General features: G+C 31.1%; 11 protein-coding genes across 11 annotated transcripts; 6 read left to right on the forward strand and 5 right to left on the reverse strand.

The window, feature by feature from the left end:
• Positions 1-1,148: 1,148 nt before the first annotated feature.
• Positions 1,149-1,784, reverse strand: TRS23 (TRAPP subunit TRS23; the record flags this gene model as incomplete). The annotated part of the gene is made up of 1 exon (XM_011278786.1): positions 1,149-1,784. One exon carries the CDS (start codon positions 1,782-1,784, stop codon positions 1,149-1,151), a length of 636 nt encoding a protein of 211 aa, XP_011277088.1.
• Positions 1,785-2,078: 294 nt separating this feature from the next.
• On the reverse strand, positions 2,079-2,543 carry BN7_594 (uncharacterized protein; the record flags this gene model as incomplete). The annotated part of the gene is made up of 1 exon (XM_011278787.1): positions 2,079-2,543. The coding sequence occupies one exon, from the start codon at positions 2,541-2,543 to the stop codon at positions 2,079-2,081; it is 465 nt and encodes a 154-aa protein (XP_011277089.1).
• Positions 2,544-3,141: 598 nt separating this feature from the next.
• Positions 3,142-3,786, forward strand: RMI1 (Rmi1p; the record flags this gene model as incomplete). The annotated part of the gene is made up of 1 exon (XM_011278788.1): positions 3,142-3,786. One exon carries the CDS (start codon positions 3,142-3,144, stop codon positions 3,784-3,786), a length of 645 nt encoding a protein of 214 aa, XP_011277090.1.
• A 101-nt stretch (positions 3,787-3,887) lies between these two features.
• MET12 (methylenetetrahydrofolate reductase (NAD(P)H) MET12) lies at positions 3,888-5,699 on the reverse strand (the record flags this gene model as incomplete). The annotated part of the gene is made up of 1 exon (XM_011278789.1): positions 3,888-5,699. The coding sequence occupies one exon, from the start codon at positions 5,697-5,699 to the stop codon at positions 3,888-3,890; it is 1,812 nt and encodes a 603-aa protein (XP_011277091.1).
• A 606-nt stretch (positions 5,700-6,305) lies between these two features.
• On the forward strand, positions 6,306-9,290 carry RAD1 (ssDNA endodeoxyribonuclease RAD1; the record flags this gene model as incomplete). The annotated part of the gene is made up of 1 exon (XM_011278790.1): positions 6,306-9,290. The coding sequence occupies one exon, from the start codon at positions 6,306-6,308 to the stop codon at positions 9,288-9,290; it is 2,985 nt and encodes a 994-aa protein (XP_011277092.1).
• Positions 9,291-9,416: 126 nt separating this feature from the next.
• On the reverse strand, positions 9,417-13,454 carry SWI1 (Swi1p; the record flags this gene model as incomplete). Its single annotated transcript, XM_011278791.1, has 1 exon — positions 9,417-13,454. The coding sequence occupies one exon, from the start codon at positions 13,452-13,454 to the stop codon at positions 9,417-9,419; it is 4,038 nt and encodes a 1,345-aa protein (XP_011277093.1).
• Positions 13,455-14,048: 594 nt separating this feature from the next.
• Positions 14,049-14,793, reverse strand: BN7_599 (tropomyosin; the record flags this gene model as incomplete). The annotated part of the gene is made up of 2 exons (XM_011278792.1): positions 14,049-14,516; positions 14,776-14,793. The coding sequence occupies 2 exons, from the start codon at positions 14,791-14,793 to the stop codon at positions 14,049-14,051; spliced, it is 486 nt and encodes a 161-aa protein (XP_011277094.1).
• A 617-nt stretch (positions 14,794-15,410) lies between these two features.
• BN7_600 (uncharacterized protein) lies at positions 15,411-16,691 on the forward strand (the record flags this gene model as incomplete). Its single annotated transcript, XM_011278793.1, has 1 exon — positions 15,411-16,691. The coding sequence occupies one exon, from the start codon at positions 15,411-15,413 to the stop codon at positions 16,689-16,691; it is 1,281 nt and encodes a 426-aa protein (XP_011277095.1).
• A 1,621-nt stretch (positions 16,692-18,312) lies between these two features.
• Positions 18,313-19,194, forward strand: BN7_601 (3-oxoacyl-[acyl-carrier-protein] reductase; the record flags this gene model as incomplete). Its single annotated transcript, XM_011278794.1, has 1 exon — positions 18,313-19,194. One exon carries the CDS (start codon positions 18,313-18,315, stop codon positions 19,192-19,194), a length of 882 nt encoding a protein of 293 aa, XP_011277096.1.
• A 309-nt stretch (positions 19,195-19,503) lies between these two features.
• BN7_602 (3-oxoacyl-[acyl-carrier-protein] reductase) lies at positions 19,504-20,388 on the forward strand (the record flags this gene model as incomplete). The annotated part of the gene is made up of 1 exon (XM_011278795.1): positions 19,504-20,388. The coding sequence occupies one exon, from the start codon at positions 19,504-19,506 to the stop codon at positions 20,386-20,388; it is 885 nt and encodes a 294-aa protein (XP_011277097.1).
• Positions 20,389-20,819: 431 nt separating this feature from the next.
• Positions 20,820-21,704, forward strand: BN7_603 (Dehydrogenase/reductase SDR family member 9; the record flags this gene model as incomplete). The annotated part of the gene is made up of 1 exon (XM_011278796.1): positions 20,820-21,704. The coding sequence occupies one exon, from the start codon at positions 20,820-20,822 to the stop codon at positions 21,702-21,704; it is 885 nt and encodes a 294-aa protein (XP_011277098.1).
• Positions 21,705-21,716: the final 12 nt, after the last annotated feature.

Here is a 21,716-nt window from a genome sequence, read left to right on the forward strand (position 1 = left end):
TGAATTGTATCGTATAAAAGTTCTTTTTAGTGGAGTGACATTTTCATATTAATCACACCAGACTTTAAAGAGAACTTTTGCTGGGAAAGTTGAAACGATGGGATGATTGGGAACAGTTATAGGAGGGTATCTTACACAGGTTGTTGGGTTCTTCGAGTCCAGGCTGTGATGAGTGGTGAGTTCAGTTACTCTGTGGTTCAAATGAAGGTGTATTCAGTTGACACCCATACTAAACTTGTTTTACACTAGGCTCATTAAGATTTAAATCCCGGGCTGATCAAAAGAAACTGTCACAAAATTTACCGGAGTCTCATGGAAATTTCTTTGTCTTGAATTGTTCCGTACTTTAACTAGTTCAAAATGGGTTCATACTATTATAACAAAGTATACTCGCTATTGTTCACCATATTCCTTTTGAATCCAAGGTATAACGACACAGTGTTTATCTTGTATGATCATGTATCCATCAAGTATACAAAATTCACTTCCAATCCCTCCTTGTATCGCTTTTGATGACTCTAATTTCTAAACATCATACCATTAAAAAGTCGTACAATTTTTCATAGACATCAAGAAATTCAAACGTTAGGGTTAGGATTTAAAATATAAGGTACAATGAGGATAGAATCGGATGCTTGTTTCCATGAAGACCCTTAATAAGGCCAAGTTACCCCTATCGTCATTAGTTTTATATACTAGTAATAGTATTATATTAAGTGGTAACTTGTAAGTATTATTATCTACAATGACTAGTAACTACTAGATATTAGATTTGAACGCGTTAGGTAACTCAAAAGTTTAAACCCAACGGTTTTGAAGAAGATCTAGATCTAGCATATAAGCAATTCTTAATCAGCAAACAAGTAACAATATTTGAATCCTGGATGCCAATTTATAATTGTTAATATAATTAGTGCTAGATTGTCGACATGTTAAGACTTAATTGTTGACCTGTTGAGCCAAATACATAACGTTGGATATTTCCCAATTTAGACTGCAAAACCATAATTTTTTCGCAATTCCTGTAAAGTTTACTATTTTGAGTAATAATGATATAGATCAAACCAGCTATGAATATTCAAATTATTCTTCAATATTAAGTCACAATTTATATTCAATGCTCAAGTTTATATACATAATTTATAAAATCATGAAAGTGTTTTTATCAACTCTGTAACTTTTTGATCAAATAAATCAACTCTAATAGGCATATCCATTGAATAAAATGGATTCTTCATAACGTAATCTGAATAAATTGAATAAATTCTTCGTAGTACACTTTCTGCAAATTCAGAATTTTTATTTAAATCAACATTACTTCCAGTATTATTTATACCATCATTTGAATTTAATCCATTTGGTGATGTAACTAATAAAAATTTTAAACCTGTTAAAGTTTGAAATATATGAATTGAAAAAAATTTAGTATCAACAGATCTTAACCCTGATGTATTTGAATTAGATACAACATTTAATGCACCTTTAGAATAATTTGATAATATTGTAGAATTTGAATTTATATTATTTGAACTATTAGTCCCACCTCCAATTGATGATGAAGTTATTGAACTTGTTGCACTATTATGAACCCCGGAAATTGATGATGGTGTACTAACTTTTAATGCTGTGGGTGTTAATTTTGATGCTATAGCAAATACACCATGTAATGTACCTGCTAAAACTAAATATTCATTTGCTGTAAGACGTGATAATCCTGGATTAACATCATTTTGATATATAAGTCCACCGGCTTTGTTTATTATGTAAAGTGAATATATTGTCATTGTTGATGGGATATGAGATATAATGAGAATGAAATAAAGGTTATTGATGCAATTGGTTTGGATTTAAATTGTTAAACAAAATGTCAAATTGATTCAAATTTGTTGTTGTTCATTTTCAATAATTTGATTTCGTGATTGAAAGATTTTGGTGACACGATAGTCATGACAGACGAATATCAACGTTCTAAATATTAACAACTACAAATTAAACCTAACCAATTAGCTTTATGTATAAATTCAATAAGTGTATATTAATCATTCTGAGCATTCCATAACTATATTATGTTATATCATTCAAATATCCACAACTATATTCAAATTTTTCATATTTCTATGTCGTCTTGGTGCATACATTTTATAAATCATCTTTTTAAATAAACGTCTTAAAACTTTCCGATCAGCTCTGGATAACCCATGTCTTCTTCTATAAGATCTAAATTGAACTTGTTGTATTGAAACCCCATTACCATTATCATCCAGTAAATTGTCTTCACCTAATGCAATTTGTGAAATTGGTATACCACGACGATGATATTTTGATTTTTTAAACCAATTATAATTTGATCTATAACGTCTATTTTTGGGCAGTTTAACTTTATATTTCCTACTTGTGAAATGGAATGGTGTTCTCCTTTTCCGAACAACAATACCCTTTTGACTCTTGAGAAGAAATTGTAATGTTAAAATCTTGTATAGTTTATGTAATAATCTTCTAAATGCTCTTGCTTTGGATTTTCTTGGTGGTGGTAAAGATCTCATGGTTTATGGTTTTAATGGTTACTTGATTGGCAAAATGTGTGACAAGACCAATATGGGTGGTTTGACTGAGTAAATGAATAAATTAATGAGTTACTTAGTTGTTGAGTTCTTGATGATGAAAGCAGCAGATATTCTAATGAAATGAGCTAGTTCTTTATACCTATGATTTGAAACAGACTAAATTAGCAGATTGTAATGAGCAGTGAAACCTTGGTGATCTTTAAAGCACCCTCCATAATCATCATTAAGGGGGTTCCCATATATTTCCTTGATTTGTGGTTAAGAAAAGGTCCTTTTTTTTCTATACGGTTTTGTGTCAACGGTTTTCAAATTTAATGGTAACCACAAAAACGAAAAAATCTCTGATCAGAAAAACACTTCCAGAGTATCTGTTTATATAAGCTCGCATGGGCTCATTTCAATAGCACTGTGCAGCTTCTTCTCCCAATCTTCCATTTGTTAATGAATTAGTAGTTAAAAGTAGTTCAATCTTACTATCAATCGCGCTTTACGCGTATAAATGTATACCGCGTTTTTTCAATATTAGTAGTAACCTTCATAAACTTATCTTTGCAACAATCATATCCACAACATCATAATGACACAACTAACTAGATACCTTATCGCTGACTTGGCGAATACAAGTCCCAATCGTCTAGATTTCCCATCTGATGAAAGATCACAACGAGCTTTAAAAGCATCGAAATTCACAATTGATACTGATTCTAATAAAGTTTCAAATGAAATATTATTACAAATTGTTTCCTTAGATAATATGTCACAATCAAGACTTACGAGGCTAGATGATTTATTAGCTGCTGATGATATGGATGCTGTAGGTGCTGATAGACTTCGTGGGAGACAACAAAGAATTGTACGAAATGTGAATCTTGAAGATGATGATCAAGGTGGTAATAATCAACAACAACAATCAACTTCGGGAAATCATAACAGTTATTATAAATTAACGTTACAAGATTGCTTTGGGAACTTAATATATGGTATTGAAGTGGAGAAACTTTCATTTTTAACGGGGAACAATCAAAAAAGTGGATTCCCAATTCAATTAGGTTCTAAGATTTTAATTCATAATAATACTGAAATTATTAGTGGTGTTTTATTACTTTCTCCTTCCAAGATTGATTATTTAGGTGGAATGGTACCTTCATGGAATTTAGGATTAGATAAAAAACATATTCAACTGTTAAAAGATGAATTAGAAGAAATTAAAGCACAAGGATAAAGATGACATATTGTTAGATAACACTCTACAGATTGAGAAAAATTCAAGTTCATTAATTGAAATAACATTAAGTACATATGCAAATATTCTTTATCTTTTCTCTAATTTAAAATCAATTCCCATAATCCAGTTTCGTTACGATAATCATGAGAAACAATTGAAACCAAAATATAATTATCATGAATATGATTCAATAATTTTGAAGTTGGTGTTGATTTTTTATATAATTTAGCCCATTCTAACCAAATACTGAAAGCTTCATCTCTCCAAGCTTTGAAAGATTCTTCTTCAATAATTGTAGTTTGTAAAATTTCACGATCTGGGAAAACACCCCATGTAACTGCATTTGAAGATTTTCCTGGTAAAGAACTTTCAAATCCACCTTTAGAATCACCAATATAATACGTAATTTTTGAATTTTGTGAAATTTTTGGTTTTAATTTAAATTCCCAATCTTCTCTACTAACAAATAATTCCACAAATGCTTTTTGATAAACATAACCACCTTTTGGACCCCATCCAAAGATTTTATCTTCACTTTTAGCACCATCAGTTGCAGGTTGTGAAGCTAATGAGAAAAATCCACGTTCATTTAATTGAATTAATTCTTCTTGAATCATTGCAGTTTCAGGACTTAATCCTAATTCAGACCATGGTAAAGCATCAATTTTACCTTCTAAATAATTTATGAAAACTTTAGAAACATCACTAGTATCAACTGGATACCCCCATAATTCATATGCCTTTTTAGTAGCAATTTTCAAAGATGGACCATAACCATCAATTTCACCATAAGCAGGAGATCTTGAATCACCAAATCTACCATTTGGGAAATCATCCCAAGTAGCATCACGACCCAAAGTACCTTCACCTGATGATATTGCCACAATATCCTTTTTACTTGGAGTAATGAATTTATATTTATTAACATCTTCAAAATCTTGTGAATCTTTTCTAATTCTATCAACAAGAACTTTATTTGAAGTGTTTACACTTGAACTTCTTCTCGATTTATCCTTATGACCAATGATTTTATGTTGTGGTGCAATTGGTTGATTTTCATCATCATCACTCATTATAGCATCTTCATCATTTTGATCATCATTTTCTAAAACTCTATTTAATAAACTTGATTTTTCCACAATTTGTGCAATTGATTTTTCTAAATTTAAGGTATAGAAATGGAAACCTTTGATTCTACCATTTGTTCTTGAATATATTGAATGAATCATATCACGCATTATTTCAACACCAATTGATTTAACTTTATCATCATCATTTTGAATATTTTCTGGGAATCTACCTAAAATTTCTGATGGAATTGAAGCATGAGATAATTTTGCTGCTCTATTGAATAATTGATAAGTATTTATTGGCATTAACCCAGGTAAAATTGGAATATCTTGACTGATTTGTTCTCTAACTAAATTTTCAAAATGTAAGAATTTTTCAACATCATAAAATAATTGAGTGATTACAAAATCTGCTCCAGCATCGATTTTTTCCTTTAAATATGGTAAATCTTTTAGTACTTCTTGTTCTGAATTATCAGCACCTTCACAATGTCCTTCAGGGTATGCAGCAACACCAATACTGAAATAATCACCATATTGTTGTTTTATATATTTAACCAAATCAACAGCATATTGGAAATCAGCAGCATTTGGCACAAAATATTCTTCACCTCTTGGAGGATCACCTCTTAATGCTAAGATGTTTCTAATCCCTGCTTCTTTGGCTTTAGCTAATGCATTATCAATGATTGATTTATCGGTATTTGTACAGGTTAAATGCATACATGTGGTGAAATCTAATTCTTTTTGACAAGTTTGAACCAAAGATAATGTTTTTTCAGCAGTTGAACCACCAGCACCCCATGTAATTGTAACAAACAATGGATTCAATGCACTCATACGCTCCATACGAGCTAATAAGTTACGAATACCCTAAGTTCCAAACAATGTTAGTATATACTATGAATCAATTTGACTCGGATACGTACAGATTCGGTTTTTGGAGGAAAGAATTCTAATGAAAGAAAGACTTGATCATTTTGTAACTTTTGTATCTTTTCCTTGATTGTCAATGACATCTTTTACTATGGATTTGAAGATAATTGAGACAACTTTGTTATACTGTGTTACTAGTTGGATAAACGTTTTCGTCATTTTGGATCATCGTTAATTATGAATCTTTTTGTCCATTTCTCAGGGTAAAATTCGCGAGAGATGGTGAAGATAATCGTGGTTTTGGTGATAAGCAGATTAACGGGCCATTAAAGACTTGGAGATAGTTCGTATCATATTTATATTGCTCATTGAAACCAATATTTTGTTTCCATCTACTTTTCTGCTTTTTCCCTGCTTTTTTTGCCATTAAAGATGGTTTGTTTGATAAGCATCGATTATGTCTGGAGACAGTCGCGAATAGATTGCTTCAACATCAACATCAGCAAAAGACCAGACTAGACCAGCTTAAATCAAGAGTTTCAAGGTTCAAGTCACTCTTGTTATGCCCTGATGTCCTTGTTTGTGCGAGATGAAGATGATGAACAGGAGCAAGAACAGCTGGTTCTGGACTTGAACAGTGTCAGAGACGACAATGCTCCAGAGGCAAATATTAAAGATGGTCAAGATGATGGTGAAGAGCATGTGGAATATCCATTGATCGCTAGGGAAGAGGAAGAAGATCTTGTGGATCAGATTGAGCCTATAAATATTAGTTTGACCTTACCTTTGAAATTCCAACAATTGGTATTGGAAGATTTGGTGTCAGATGATTCATTGCTGATCTTGGGTAAAGGTTTAGGTTTAGAACCAATTGCTGCTAATTTACTTCATACTCTAAGTGCACCAGCTACTATTGCGAATGTCACAAAGAGAAGTCTTGTTGTTGTTCTTGGTGCTACTGATGAAGATAATGAGAAATTTTCTGAAGAATTACAAGAGCTTTCTTGGTTAGATGAAGATGATCGTGATGATAGTAAAAGACCATTCATTGTGATCAAGAGTGATCAATATACTGCTGATAAACGTCAGAAACTATATCAATCTGGTGGTATAATGTCTGTCACTTCAAGAATTTTCATTGTGGATATGTTATCTGGTATTGTTAATCCATCCAAGATAACTGGTATTGTTGTTATGCATGCTGAAAGAGTTAATGATTTATCAAATGAATCATTCATAGTCCATATGTATAGACAACAAAACAAATGGGGGTTTATCAAGGCATTAACGGATTCAGCTGAAGATTTTTCTACTGGATTTTCACCATTACATAGGAAATTAAAAGATTTAAGATTGAAAAAAATCTTATTATGGCCAAGATTTCATATTGAAGTTTCTTCATCATTAATGAACAAAGATACAAAATCAGTTACTGAGATTAATGTTATGATGACTGAATCTATGAAACATATTCAAACTGGTCTCTTGGGCTGTTTGAAAAAATGTATTGAAGAATTGAAAAGAAAAAATCCAACTTTAGCTATTGATTATTGGAATATTGAAAATGCTTTAGATCCAAATTTTCTTGGTGTGATTCATATGATTCTAGATCCAAATTGGCATAGAATTTCATTTGATTCCAAACAATTAGTTAAAGATATAAAACTTTTAAAACATCTTTTAAAATGCTTGATTTCATATGATGCTGTTGATTTTTATGAAGTGATTCAATTGGTTCTAGAGGCAAATAAACCATCTGTTGACAAAAGAAATTCAGAATCCCCATGGTTGATGGCTGATGAATCACAAGCTGTTATTTCATATGCTAAGAAACGAGTATATGAAAATGATGAATATGTATTGGAAGAAAATCCTAAATGGGAACAACTCGCTATATTACTTGATGACATTGTTATTGAGCGTGCTCATAATCCACATAAGGATGGTCCTGTACTCATAATGTGCTCAGATAGTAAAGTTTGTTTCCAATTGAAAAGATTTTTATCCACGATGAAAGAATCTAAAACCGGCTCAAGATCATACAGTGGTCGTAAAGTGATGGTTGATAAATTACAAGCTTATTTGGATGCTAAAGAAGAGAAAACAAATGTGACTTCTAAAATTCAAGAAGCAGCTGCTCAAGAATCACAAGATCAAGAAGTTACTATATCAAGAGCATTTGCTAGAGGACCTGTTACGTCTAAAAGAAGAAGAACTAGAGGTGGTGCTGCTGTGGCTGCTGTTGGTAGATTATTGAGTGCACCAACCCCAGGAGATGACATTGAATCTAAGCTGAACAAGGATGATGTTGAAATGGAATTATTTGAACTTGACGCTAGTGATATCGAAGACCTAGGAAATGAAGATGAAGAAGAACAAGTTGAAGAAATTGGAAAAGTCGCAGAAGAACCTGAAGCTATCAATGAACAAGCATCAACTCGAACTTTTGAATATATTGATCGAGAAAATCAAGTCATAACTGAAAGATATCAAAGTAAAACTGATGATTTAATTTTACAAGAGTTAATGCCATCATTCATAATCATGTATGAACCAGATTTATCCTTCATAAGAAGAGTTGAAGTTCATCAAGCAAATTTCAAGGACGACCCAGCAAGAACATACTTTATGTATTATAATGATTCGGTGGAAGAACAAAGACATTTAACAGCTATCAAGAAGGAAAAAGAAGCATTTACGAAATTAATTAGAGAAAAATCAAGTTTAGCATCACATTTTGAAACTGAAGAGGATTTCTCAAAATTTTCAATAAGGAAATCTCAAGTTATGAATACAAGAATTGCAGGTGGTGCAAATTTTAGAAATCCATCAGATGAATCAAGAGTCCTTGTTGATCATAGAGAGTTCAGAGCACCTCTTCCAGGTTTATTATATCGTATTGGTCTTAGAGTTGTTCCATGTATGCTTACAGTTGGTGATTATATTGTTACACCAAAAGTTTGTATTGAAAGAAAATCGATTCCAGATTTAATTGGAAGTTTTAAAAGTGGAAGATTATATGAACAATGTGAACGTATGTCAAAATATTATGAATTACCAGCATTACTTATTGAATTTGATAATAATCAATCGTTTTCATTAGAACCATTTTCAGAAACTAGAATTCGACCAAATTCTGTTCAAGCACCACATCCAACTTCTTCAGGTCGTATGCAAGATGAAATTCAAATGAATTTAGCTGCTCTAGTACTTAAGTTCCCCAAGATGAAGATTTTATGGTCTTCTTCACCTTATCAAACTACTGAATTGATTATGGAATTGAAAGCTTCAAGAGAAGAACCAGATATTGTAAAAGCTGTGGAAGCTGGTACAAAAGAAGACAAACAACGTAATAATGACTCTACAAAGAGTAATATAATTACTTTATTACAAAACATCCCTGGAATTACTAATGTTGATTTATATTCAATAATGAGAAAATTTAAAGATGTAAATAAATTAACGGGTATGGATAGAGAACAATTGAATGATGCAGTGGGAGAAGATTTAGGTGAAAGGATTTATGATCATATACAAGCAAATTACATAGAATAGGTAATAATACAAATATAAACCTCATTTATCATTATATATTACAGTGTACTTTTTATATAGTACTTCTTTTAAATTATAAAACTAAGAACGTTCTTCAAAATCTATTCTCTTTGATTCTGTTTCTTTTTAATTACCAACTTTAACAGCAGCTGAATTTATTTTTTTCAAAAAATTTGATAATGTTAAAATTTGATTCAAAATTGAAGGATCAATTGAAGTTAACAAAGCACCTAAAACAGCATCTGAAGGTAATTGTAACTTTGTTTGATTAAAATGACTTAAATCACCATCATCATTATCAATGAATTCAATTGATTTTTGAATTAAGGAATTAACAAGTGTAAAAGCTCTAGCTGAAATTAATCTTAACGCATCATTATCACCTGGTTTGGATGCAACAGCTGCAAGAACTAAACCTAATTTTATTAACCCATTACCAACACATTCTGGTCCACTTAACCATGATAATGCTAAGTTTTGTTCCCCTTCTGTTGGAACAATATCAATAATTAATATAGATGCAATTAATGATTGTAAAATTGCCGCATCTCTTTCTTGGATTATTGTATTCAGTCCTAAATTAGTTAATGGTATAACAGAAATCAAATATTTGAAAACTTTTGATAAAAGAACTTTATGTGGAGTATCCGATTCTGTATAAATTTGTGCAAGTTTTTTATTTTCTTCAACTTCTGAAAATGGTGTATTTGAATCATAATTACCACTCAATACTTCATGAAATAACTGTCTATTTGGTGGATCACGAACCAATAATTTAGCTAGCACATCAACCCCATGACTTTGATATTTATGTGATGAAGGATTATATTCTGCAAATGTTAATTCATCTTCAGATTTTTGTTCAGCGCCAAATGAAAGAACTAAAATTAAAATTAAAAGTGCATCATTATGATTTCTTAATTGTAATAAATGAGAGATATTAACTAGAATTATTAAGACATCTTTAACAAATCCTAATCTTCTTCTTGTGAAAATGAATTTTTCTGGGTTTGAAGCAATAGCTGCAACTAATTTGAACAAAAACTCTTTTAGGTAATCATTCGCTGCTAATGAAGCTGCATTATGTTCATAAAATGAAATGTTTCTTAAGACCATTGAAATTGTCGTCAATTGATCAACTAATAAAACTTGTGGATCATCAGCACTCTTTGTATGAATTTTACTAAATGGATGTTCACTTTCATGACGAACTGCAATCAGCATGTCAATGTACGGTGGTATATTGAAATTTGATGGTATCTTTAAATCTGTAACACTACCAGATCTTGATTCATCATTTTGGACTGTAACATCATTATTCAGATCAACATCACCATCTTCATCAACCACTATAGCATCAGTTTCTTCTTTGATAGAACTTCTTTCTTCATCTTCTTCACTAATTTGTTCTCCTGAAAATGAATCAATTTGAATTTCAACTTCATGAGCATCATCTTCATCTTTAACATATTTATCAAAAATATCATCGATATTTGAATTCTTTGAAACTAAATTTTCTAAATCAACTTTTTCCACACCAACAACATTTCTTGAATTTGTGCCATTTAATAGTTGATCCAATGTTCTCAATCCTAAACTTGCTAAAGATTCTAAAAATTCAGGACATTCAATCAATGGTATAGTCAGTCCACTATCAGCAGATGTAACCAGAGCAGTATTCAAAGCAGTGTTAACTTCATTAGAGACACTTGAATCTAAACTCATAATTAAAGCATGAATACTAACAGCACCTAATTCTGGAGCAAATAAAAATATTGGTTTTGCAACATCAATTTGTTCACCTAATTGATTCAAAGATTTAACATCATAACCAGCATGTTGCTCAATAATTCTTTGTTCAGGAACATAATTTCTAATCACATTTGGCTTTGCAGTTTCAGAAGGTGGTTCTTGCTGTTGTTCTGGGATTGGAATTTGTTGTTCTGGAGTAGCTTGGGGTGGAACTTGTTGTTGAGGTAATGGGGAATTAACATTTGAACCTATTTGAGATACACTCTTTTGTCTTTGGCTTTGTTGTAACCCACCAAACTGTTGATTATATGGAGATGCATGTTGTTGAGCAACAATTGGACTATTAGCATTAGAGCCAGCATTTGATCCTATATTATTAGCTTTTTGAAATTGTTGTTGAGTTGGAGTTGGAATTTGTGATTGATTTATATTTTGTTGTGCGATCTGTGGTGAAATATGTTGAGGTATTTGAGCAGGAGTAGGTTGAGTTGATGGTTGATTTGGAATTTGAGTAGGTTGAGGTTGAGTTGAAGGTATTTGTTGTGGTTGATGTGGTTGGACAGTAGCTTGAGGTGGTTGGCCTTGTTGACTTTGTTTCAATTGTCTCAGTATATCTTCATGTTGTTTTTGAATATTTTGTCTTCTAGTTTGTAAATCTTTTTGACCTTCAGGAGTACCTGCATATTGTTCAAAAGGTAATAAATAATCAATGTAAATTTTAGCTAAATCTCTTGCAACTTGGTGGTTTTGGTCAACTGGTAAAGCTAATTTCTGTGCGACAAATGGCCATTGTTGTTGTCTTGAAACTGATGCAGAACCACCTAATCTTGCAACTATAGCATAAAAGAAAAATAGATGTATTCTTTTATCAGAAATATAAGGAGGTGATGTGATTGGTGTACCTCTATTTCTCATAAAGTCTGTCAAAGTTTTCATAAACAAATCAATTTGTGTAGCACTCAGTTGTTGTTGTAACTTTCTTTGTTGAATTTGTTCAGGTGTTAAATTTTGTTGTGGTATACTACCAGATCCAGGTACACTTCCAGGTAAACTTCCTTGAGCTTGCTGTTGTTGCTGCTGTTGTTGTGGAATTTGTGGAATTTGACCATGAGAAGGACGTTGTGGCATTTGTTGTTGAGGGTTTGATACAACTCTTTGTGCTTGTTGTGGAGTATTAGGAACACTTGGATGTTGAGATCCAGGAACTTGATGCATATTCATTGGTTGAGTTTGAGGTCTTTGTTGCTGTTGTTGCTGAGCTTGTTGTTGAGCTTGTTGAAATGGTGTTCCATTACGACTAATTTGATTTGGTGCAGAGAATTGAGAATTGAATTGATTTTGACCTGGGACTTGATTTGAAATCATAGGTGAGTTAACGCGACTATCTTGACTCATAGGTGTTTGATTAAGAGGACCTCCAATTGAATTTTGTTGTTGTTGTCTTTGTTGTTGTTGTAATTGTTGTAATCTCAAAGCTTGTTGTTGTTGTAACTGTTGAAACATATGCTGTTGTTGTTGTTGATTAGATATAGGTTGGTTATTCAAGTTTGGTGACATTGAATTCTGTTGTTGTTGCTGCTGCTGTTGCTGTTGTTGATTCATCATTTGTTGTTGCAAGAATTGTTGTTGTTGCTGTTGTTGTTGATTTTGATTATTACGTTGTTGAAGTGCAGCGATCATTGCAGCTTTATCTAATGGTACATTGTTCATATTATTGAATTGGGGAGTTCCTTGTCGTTGAATATTTTGGTTTTGTATTTGATTTGGAATATTTTGTTGTTGTAATTGAGGTGTTGGAACTTGTTGTTGTTGAACTTGAGGAGGAATTGTTTGAGAACTTGTTGGAGGAGAAAAAACATTTGGTGGTAATCCTTGATTCTGATTAAAATTCGGTTGATTTTGTTGAGGTTGAACACCTTGTTGTGGGAATTGATTATTTTGATTATTATTTCTCTCGTGTAATAAACTTTGGATTAAAGCATTAGCATCTTGACTGGACCTTTGAGATTGATTTTGTTGTTGCTGTTGTTGAATTTGCTGCAATTGAGGTGATTGTTGTAATGGAGGACCTTGATTCTGTTGTTGTTGTAATGCTTGTTGTTGACTCAATATTGAAGAAGGACTCACGCCTAAATCAACAAATGGTTCATTTGATCCCGGTCCACCAATACTACCAGCATTTTGATTAAATGTTGATAAAGGTCTACTATTAACACCAGAAGCACCATTACTATTATTCTTGACTTGATTTCTATTATCAACAGTACCATTGCCACTAGAACTGTTGTTATTATCACCATCCAGATAGTTAAGAAAAGACGACATTAATTGATCATCTTGTTGTGAATTGTTATTGGCGGCAAAGCCATCATCATTCTTCAGCTGCTCGTTGAGCCAGTATTGATCCGCCATGATGATTGTTTTCGATTGATGTTTAAAGCAACCGCCCACACTTTTCCACTTTAAAATTTGATTTGATGTCTATTGTTTATTTTATTTCAATTCTAAGATTCTGTTATAACCGTGTTTTAATGCGACTCTCTCAAATTGCCAAAACTTCTTTCACACGAAAAAATGCTGGCGTTCGCGAACTTATTAGTATCCCCAGTGCTGATACTTACACGCGAACTTTCGAACTTTAGGCAAACAGACACGCTGCTTTCGCTACTTCCCCTGTGTAAATCTGAGTCCCCCCCCAGTCCGCTCCATTGGTTAAAGTATGTTGTCATGGTGATTTAAATTGTTGATTTGTACCACTATACCGTGATTTTTTGTTCTTTATTCAACTACAACATCTTATAAACAATAGCGATGACATCTTATTCAATAGAAATATTTAAGAACGGCATTAATACTTTTCCAAACCAATTTAGCTTGCCGTAAGTTAAAAATAAAAAAATTTAAAGAAAATTTCATTAAAAGGGAAATAAGAATTATATGGTATATTATATGCAAATCATTGTTGGAATTTTGAACAATTTGTTCTTTAGTGATTTCTTGATCAATTTAGATAGCTTCCAATTGAGCTGAGATTTCATCCAATTCAGCTTTAGCAGCAGTGTATTTTTCAGTTAATTCTTCATATTTCTTTTCTAATTCTTCACGTTCAGATTCTAATGAAGTAACTTTACGTTCTAATTGTTCAGCTTTTAAATCAGTTTCACGTAATTTTTCAGTAGTTTCTTTCAAGTTTTTATCAGATTCTTCTAATTCTTCTTCTAATTGTTGATTTTTTTTAGTATAATTTTCATTATGAGATTTTAATGAATGAGATTCTTCAGCGGCAGTTTTATGTTCAGTAACTTGAGATTCTAATTTTTCCAAATTTTCTTCTAAAGTTTCATTCTTTCTTGTTAAAGCTTGGATTTGGTTATCTTTTTCTAATGATTCTTGTTCTAATTCTTTGACTTTAGATTGTAAATCATCATGTTTTTCTTGCCATTTTTCAGCATCTAATTTTAAGTTGGCTAATTTCTATAGATTAATGAGATGTTAGTGATTCAATTCTAAATGGATGTATATTCAATTGACAGTGATAGTTGTGGTGGATGTGTTGAGATCAAGGGGTAAAGGTTAAAAAAGGGAATCAATTGAACCCGTGAATCCAGGCAATGGCACACACAGGAAACAATAAACACACAATAACAAATTGATTGATCCCATTTAGATCCCATTCCCAAAACAGGGCGGTTCTCTCTCCATCAATTGTATTCCATCAGCTCACTATACATACTTCTTTTAATTTATCCATTGTGTCTAATTTCGTTGTTGTTGTATTGTTGTTCTTTTAAAGATCCCAAAAGTTGTTAAAATTGTGATCAAGGTTTCAACTTTTTAAAAGGAGGCAACAAGAATGTTTTACGTGTACCAAAACCAAAATAAAAACTGATCTCTCACTTTTCAAAAATTGGAATGTTTCCAGAATTCGCGGGAGATATATACATTTTATAAAACACATTCGCGAAAAACTCTGATCACATGACTCTGAGTATCCGGGTAAATTCTTTAATTTAGCGCCGCCCCATGTTTCCCGTACTAAAACGTCTATATATATCACATAATAGATAGAGCCAGCCATTTTCTTTGAATGTAATTTGTATACGAAAATGTATAGATTTACACTTTAGATCTGAAATTGCAAACCAACTACAGTAAAAATGGATGATTTAAAATTTGATCGTGCTTCTTGCTTCTTGCTCCCTTGTTCTTAATCCTTGTTTGATTCCAATCCTTTGTTTAAACAGTTCTTTAGTACCTAGAGTACCTTACTTTTATTTGATAAAACATCAAGAGATCAAAGCATTAATATTTTCAATACTTTTACATTCCAGTGATTTTTAAAAAGTATATCATTCAAAATAACCACAAATGACGGTGGTGGATGATTATGTCTTCACTTCAGCTACAAACCATCATGATACAGCTTCACATTCAAATACACTTCATAGAAGATATCCTTCTGTTCCTACAATAAAAGAGATTCCTAATAGAAATGCATTTAATCCAACATATCATAAAAAACATGCATTCCAATCAAATAGAAATACATTGATAGGTGAAGTTGGATCAATAGGTAAAGCTCCAACTATTGAATCAACAATTATATCACCAACTGTTACAAGAAAAAATTCCATTATAAGGCAAAAAAAAAGACATATGATTAGTTCAAAAGAATTAAAGAATAAATTTTTTTATCCTGTTAATGCACCAAAGAGGAAAAAATCTAGAAGAGGTAAATTTAGAAATAGTTTTGAATTAAATTCAAGTATGAATTATATTAATATAGATTCATCAATGTCAAAAGATCTTTGTTTAAATCAACAAGTTAAAGCTTATGAATTACCCCCAAAGGAATTAATTAAATTAGAACCTAAATTAAAAGAAACTACAAAAGCTATAACAATTGATTCCAAAAATAATTATATCATTTATACCCCAAATCCAACAGCTGGTAAAAATTCATTAATATCAGATCCTGAACAAATCTTGGATCAAGAATTATTAAAATTAGGTACACCAATAACTTTTAATAAGGCAAATACACCAATTTTACCAGAATATGAATTTGAAAGACCTTATTTCAATAGATATGATACTTTCCCTAAAGAAGATCCAATTTCTTATTTACATCGTACAAGATCATTACCACCAAAATTTAATAATAAAGAAGGTATTGAAGAGCTATGGAAATTATATTTAAGAAGAGTTATAAGTGCAAGAATTAAATGGAGATTAGAAAATTTGAACAAAGAATTAAAACCAGGTTTTAATCCAAGAAGGAAAAGTGCATCAAGTTCAGTTGATACAAGTTATTTCATGAGTACTTTATTAAAACAAAATGGTAAAATTCCACAAACTTATAAATCTTCAAGTTCTGATGATTATTTTGATGATATTGAATCTTCAGATAAGGATGAAGATACTGATGAAGGTGATGATGAAATTAATGAACCTGTTACAGATGAAGATATTAACTCTATAAATTCAAATCATGATAATAATGGTAATAGTTACAGTCCTGATGAAAATTCAGCACATCGTAGGACTGGTAATTTATCAAGAGTTGTTTATCATTCAGGAGATAATTCAGAATATTATAGAGGATCTTTAGAAAGTTTATTGAATGAAATGAGATCAATCATTGAATGAGACTTAAGAGAATTATGTGTTTTGGTTTTTAAATTAGAGTTATAGATGTTAGTTTTTTGGAGTTGTTAATTTAGTTTAGAATTGAATAAGGACGATTTATTGGTTTAATATTAAGTACTTTTTGTAATTACATTAGCGTTTGCTGTTGGAGTGATTTAATACTATTTTTTGGATTAAGATTCTACACCGATAGAATATTTCTCAAAACAATGATATAAAGACATGATCTTTAATAGATCACTCTTTGTTATCAGTAATGTATATTTTATGATAAACAACTTTTCTCCACAAAGTTAGATATATCTTCAATAAATAATATATTTTGCAAATGTTGAAGTTTTATACCAACTATATTAGTCAAAAACAAAAATTTACACCACCCTATGATGGACACAAAACTTACAGCATAAATAAATCAGATATAATCAAGATCAAAATAATACTGAAGTAAATATAGGTATCAATATAAAAATTTAAAAATTTAAAAAGGTTCACTTGGTCGATTTTGTGGTTTCATAAAACATCTTGATGGTCGGCGGCTAACTAATTACAACCCAATTACAATAAGACAATACTTTAGCGCCCAACTCTACAAAAGAATAATAAACATTTCAAAACAAAATGGTATCAAATATCCATAAATCCATGTAGTCTAGAACAAGCTAACAATGACATTTATGATTTGTATACTTCATTTATTATAACACTGAAAGTTAATTGTTAATATTTATCAAACAATCAATCAACTCTCGTATAATCAGCTTCAAATGACATAAAACACCTTGATTTAATTTGCAGCACGGCAACACCAGCGAAAAATTGATCAATAAACATTTTTGTAATAAGATATATATTTATAATTAAATCGAAGTAAGAAAACCCCTTAAAGAACATCTTTTTATATTAATTTGTGATTGGTATGGGACACACTCTGAACTAAATTAACATATTTATACAATCATTATATAAATAATCAGAATTTCTAAGTAAATACTAAAAGAAAAAAGTTTATAATACATTTTTTCATTAGTGTAATTAAAAAATGTAGTCATTTTAAAGTTGATCAATTAAACATATAAAAATTTCAAGAACATAATTTTATTGACGCAGTATATTAATTCTGTAGATTAAAATGGTACAACTTGAAAAACTTCAAAATTTTTTTTAGCGAATAAGGCAAATTTCTCATGATTGCTAGTTTATTTGAGCTCTGAATACACTGACATATAATTATTGAAGCTATTATTTCATTTATGAACCTTTTATCCTTATATTTCATCTTTTACTCTTATCGGTGTTTTCGGAAATCTCTCTCGGGTTTCGGAGAACAGTAATTATACCTGAATTTTAATGTAAAATAATGATCATTTTCAAAGTTTATGATTTAAAGCAGATAGTTGTTAATTGCTAAATAACTATGTAGATATAGGAAGGTTCAAGATTACTGAGTGTCAACCAAGATCATTCGCTTACCTTATGTTGTTTCTTAAAGCGTTATCAATTTCAATGCATGGTTGATTGCTTAATAAGTCTTGTTGAAATGTTGAAAAACAAATAATTGAACGTTCACCCATTTTACCCTTGATGCTTTAAAAACGGTACCTTTGAATCAAATTGCAATATGACTACATCTAAACCAAAGTCTGTCTTCATCACAGGTGCATCTGCTGGAATTGGTTATGCCTTATCAATTGAATTTGCCAAAAGAGGTTATAAAGTATTTGCAGGGGCAAGAAATGTCAAAAAATTAGAAAATTTAAAGCAATATGGTATCACGATTTATGAATTCGATATAACAAAAACAGAGTCAATTTTTAAAGTGAAAGATTTTATTTCTAAAGAAACTGGTGGAGAATTGGATATCTTATATAATAATGTTGGTATATCACCTAATAAGAGTTCTATTCTAGATCAAGATATAAAAGAATTACGTCAAACTTTCGATGCCAATTATTTTGGTCATATTGAAGTTATCCAAGCTTTCCAACAATTATTCTTAAAATCAAGAGGTCTCATTGCATTCACTGATTCTGTTATTGATTTGGTTCCAACTCCATTCTTGGGTGGTTATGCTGCTTCAAAAGCTGCGTTCCATCAATTAGGTGCTAATTTAGCATTAGAAGTCAATTCATTAGGTGTTAAAGTTGTTCAAGTCAGAACAGGAAATGTTAGTTCAGAACTTGGTACCACAGATCCTTGCAAAACTTCCAAAGATTCAGTTTATTACCTTAATGATGATGTGGATATCTTGAAAGCAGATTTTGGTACAGGTCAAGATTCTAAAATTTATGCTAAAAATGTTATAAATGATATTGAAAAAGTTTTTAATTCCCAAAACACATACCATAAGATCATATATAGAGGTGAAAGTGCCAGTACTGCTTATTGGATGAATTGGCTAGTACCATTTTGGGCATGGTCTTATTTCATTATAAAATTCTTGAAAATTGATGGTTTATTTGCTAAAGTTAAGCAAAAAATTGAGAAGCAAAAGACACCTTGAACAACATTTATAATAAATTTATAACACATTTATAATACCATGACTAATGATTATACAAGATGTAATTTCTGCCTTCAAGAATGTATAAATCGGCGATACTCGTTCTTAACTTGTATCTATATGTCTTATTAAGCGCTTTGATAACCACTCGGCAGTAAATCGATGTGATCTGGGAATAGGAAATAACGGTTCTATTGCTTTACTTTGTTTCGTATATAAACATGAAAAATAACGGAAATAATAATTCATATATCCAGCTACTTCTTGTTATTATGTATGCACTCTGTATTAAATTAAACTATTATCATTATGTCAAGTTCAAAACCTAAAACAGTGTTCATAACAGGTGCTTCAAGTGGTATCGGATACGCATTAGCCATTGAATTTGCTAAAAGAGGTTATAAAGTGTTTGCAGGGGCTAGAAATGTTGTCAAGTTGAAATCATTAGAGCAATATGGTGTTATAATTCATCCAGTAGATATCACAGATAAGGATTCAATTTATAAGATTAAAGAATTCATTGAAGAAGAAACTGGTGGTGAATTAGATATTTTATATAATAATGCCGGGGTTGCACCTCCTAAAAGTTCAGTATTTGATTTAGATACTGATGAATTACGCCATACTTATGAAGTTAATTTCTTTGGTCATGTTGAAGTTATTAAAGCTTTCCACAAGATGATTGTGGCAACTAAAGGATCTATTGTTTTCACCGGTACTGCTTTAAATTATATTGCTGCTCCTTTCCATAGTTCTTACTCTTCTTCAAAAGGTGCTCTACATCAATTAGGTAAAAATTTGGCTACAGAAGTGAATGCATTAGGTATTAAAGTTTTCCAAGTTGCCACTGGCGGTGTTGAATCAGAAATTGATAATAATAATGGAACAAGTGAACCACCCATTAATTCAATATATCATTTAGATGATGGGAATATATTTGATTTTGGATTTGATGTTAAGCAAAAAGCAGATATTTATGCAAAAAATGTTGTTAATGACATTGAAAGCTTCTTGAAATGGGGATGGTGGTCAAATTATAAAATCATATATAGAGGTCATGAAGCTTCATTAGCTCGTGAATTGGATATATTTTTCCCTTACTGGTTATGGCCTACTTTTATTGTTAGATTCTTGAAAATTGACTCAGCTTTTGCAAAGATTAGAGCCAAACTTTCAAAGCCAAAGACATCCTGAACCATTTGGATATTACTCAAACTGATTCTCTTTCTTATTACTCTTGTATAATTGTGGTTTAACTAACATGGAATTAATGGAATTATTTTCTGTATAATAACGGAACTCGGAAATAATATTTATATACACCGGGTTTATCACGTTCTTAAGCTCAAAGATTACAAATACTATTGCAAATATTTGCAATCGATAATCGTAAATACTTATCTGAATCATCTCCACATATCACCTCATAAAATATTTCATGTCCACTAAAAGCGTGAGTTCTGCGGAATGTTTTAGCATGATTTAGTCCAGTACGGGAATAAGATGGCTTTAAACATACAGCTTTGGTGGCAACATATAAAAAACATGAAATATCCCTTATGATATGATCTTTTTGATCATGATATATTCAGTAAAATCAACTGATTAATCAACAAGTTAATATCATGTCATCTTCTAAACCGAAATCCGTCTTTGTTACTGGTGCTTCTGCAGGTATTGGTTATGCATTATCAATTGAATTTGCTAAAAAGGGTTATAAAGTATTTGCAGGTGCTAGAAGATTGGAAAAATTGAAAAAATTGGAAGAATATGGTATAACAATTGTTGAATTTGATATCTTAAATACTGAATCTATTAATAGAGCTAAAAATTTAATATCTAAAGAGACTGATGGTGAATTAGATATCTTGTTTAATAATGTTGGTATAGCACCATCTAAAAATTCAATTTTTGATCAAGATATAAAAGAATTACGTCAAGGATTTGAAACTAATTATTTTGGTCATGTTGAAGTTATTCAAATCTTCCAAACTTTAATCTTAAAATCAAAAGGTCTTGTTGCATTCACAGATTCTGTTATTGATTTATCACCAGCTCCATTTACAGGTGCTTATGCTGCTTCAAAAGCTGCCTTCCATCAATTAGGTGAGAGTTTAGCATTAGAAGTTAATCCACTAGGTGTTAAAGTTGTTCAAGTGAGAACAGGTAGAGTTGAATCAGAAATTGGAGGAACTGAAGAAACTCCAAAACCATCAAAAGATTCAATTTATTATCTTGATGAAGATACAAATATTCTTTATGCTGATTTTGGTGATGGTCAAAAAGCAGATGTTTATGCTAAAAATGTCATAAGTGATATTGAGAAAGTGATTCGTTCAAAATCTACATTTTACAAAGTTGTCTATAGAGGTGATAAAGCATCAACAGTGGGTTGGATTAGTTGGTTATTACCTTTTTCCGTTTGGATCTCTAATATTATAAGTTTTTTGAAGCTAAAGGAACCTTTTGCTAGAGTTAAGGCTAAATTAGATCATCCAAAGAGTTCTTAATCAATATTTTTG

The sequence above is a fragment of the Wickerhamomyces ciferrii genome, contig 00011, assembly GCF_000313485.1.
Source record: "Wickerhamomyces ciferrii WGS project CAIF00000000 data, strain NRRL Y-1031 F-60-10, contig 00011, whole genome shotgun sequence".
Classification (NCBI taxonomy): Eukaryota; Fungi; Ascomycota; class Saccharomycetes; order Phaffomycetales; family Wickerhamomycetaceae; genus Hansenula; species Hansenula ciferrii.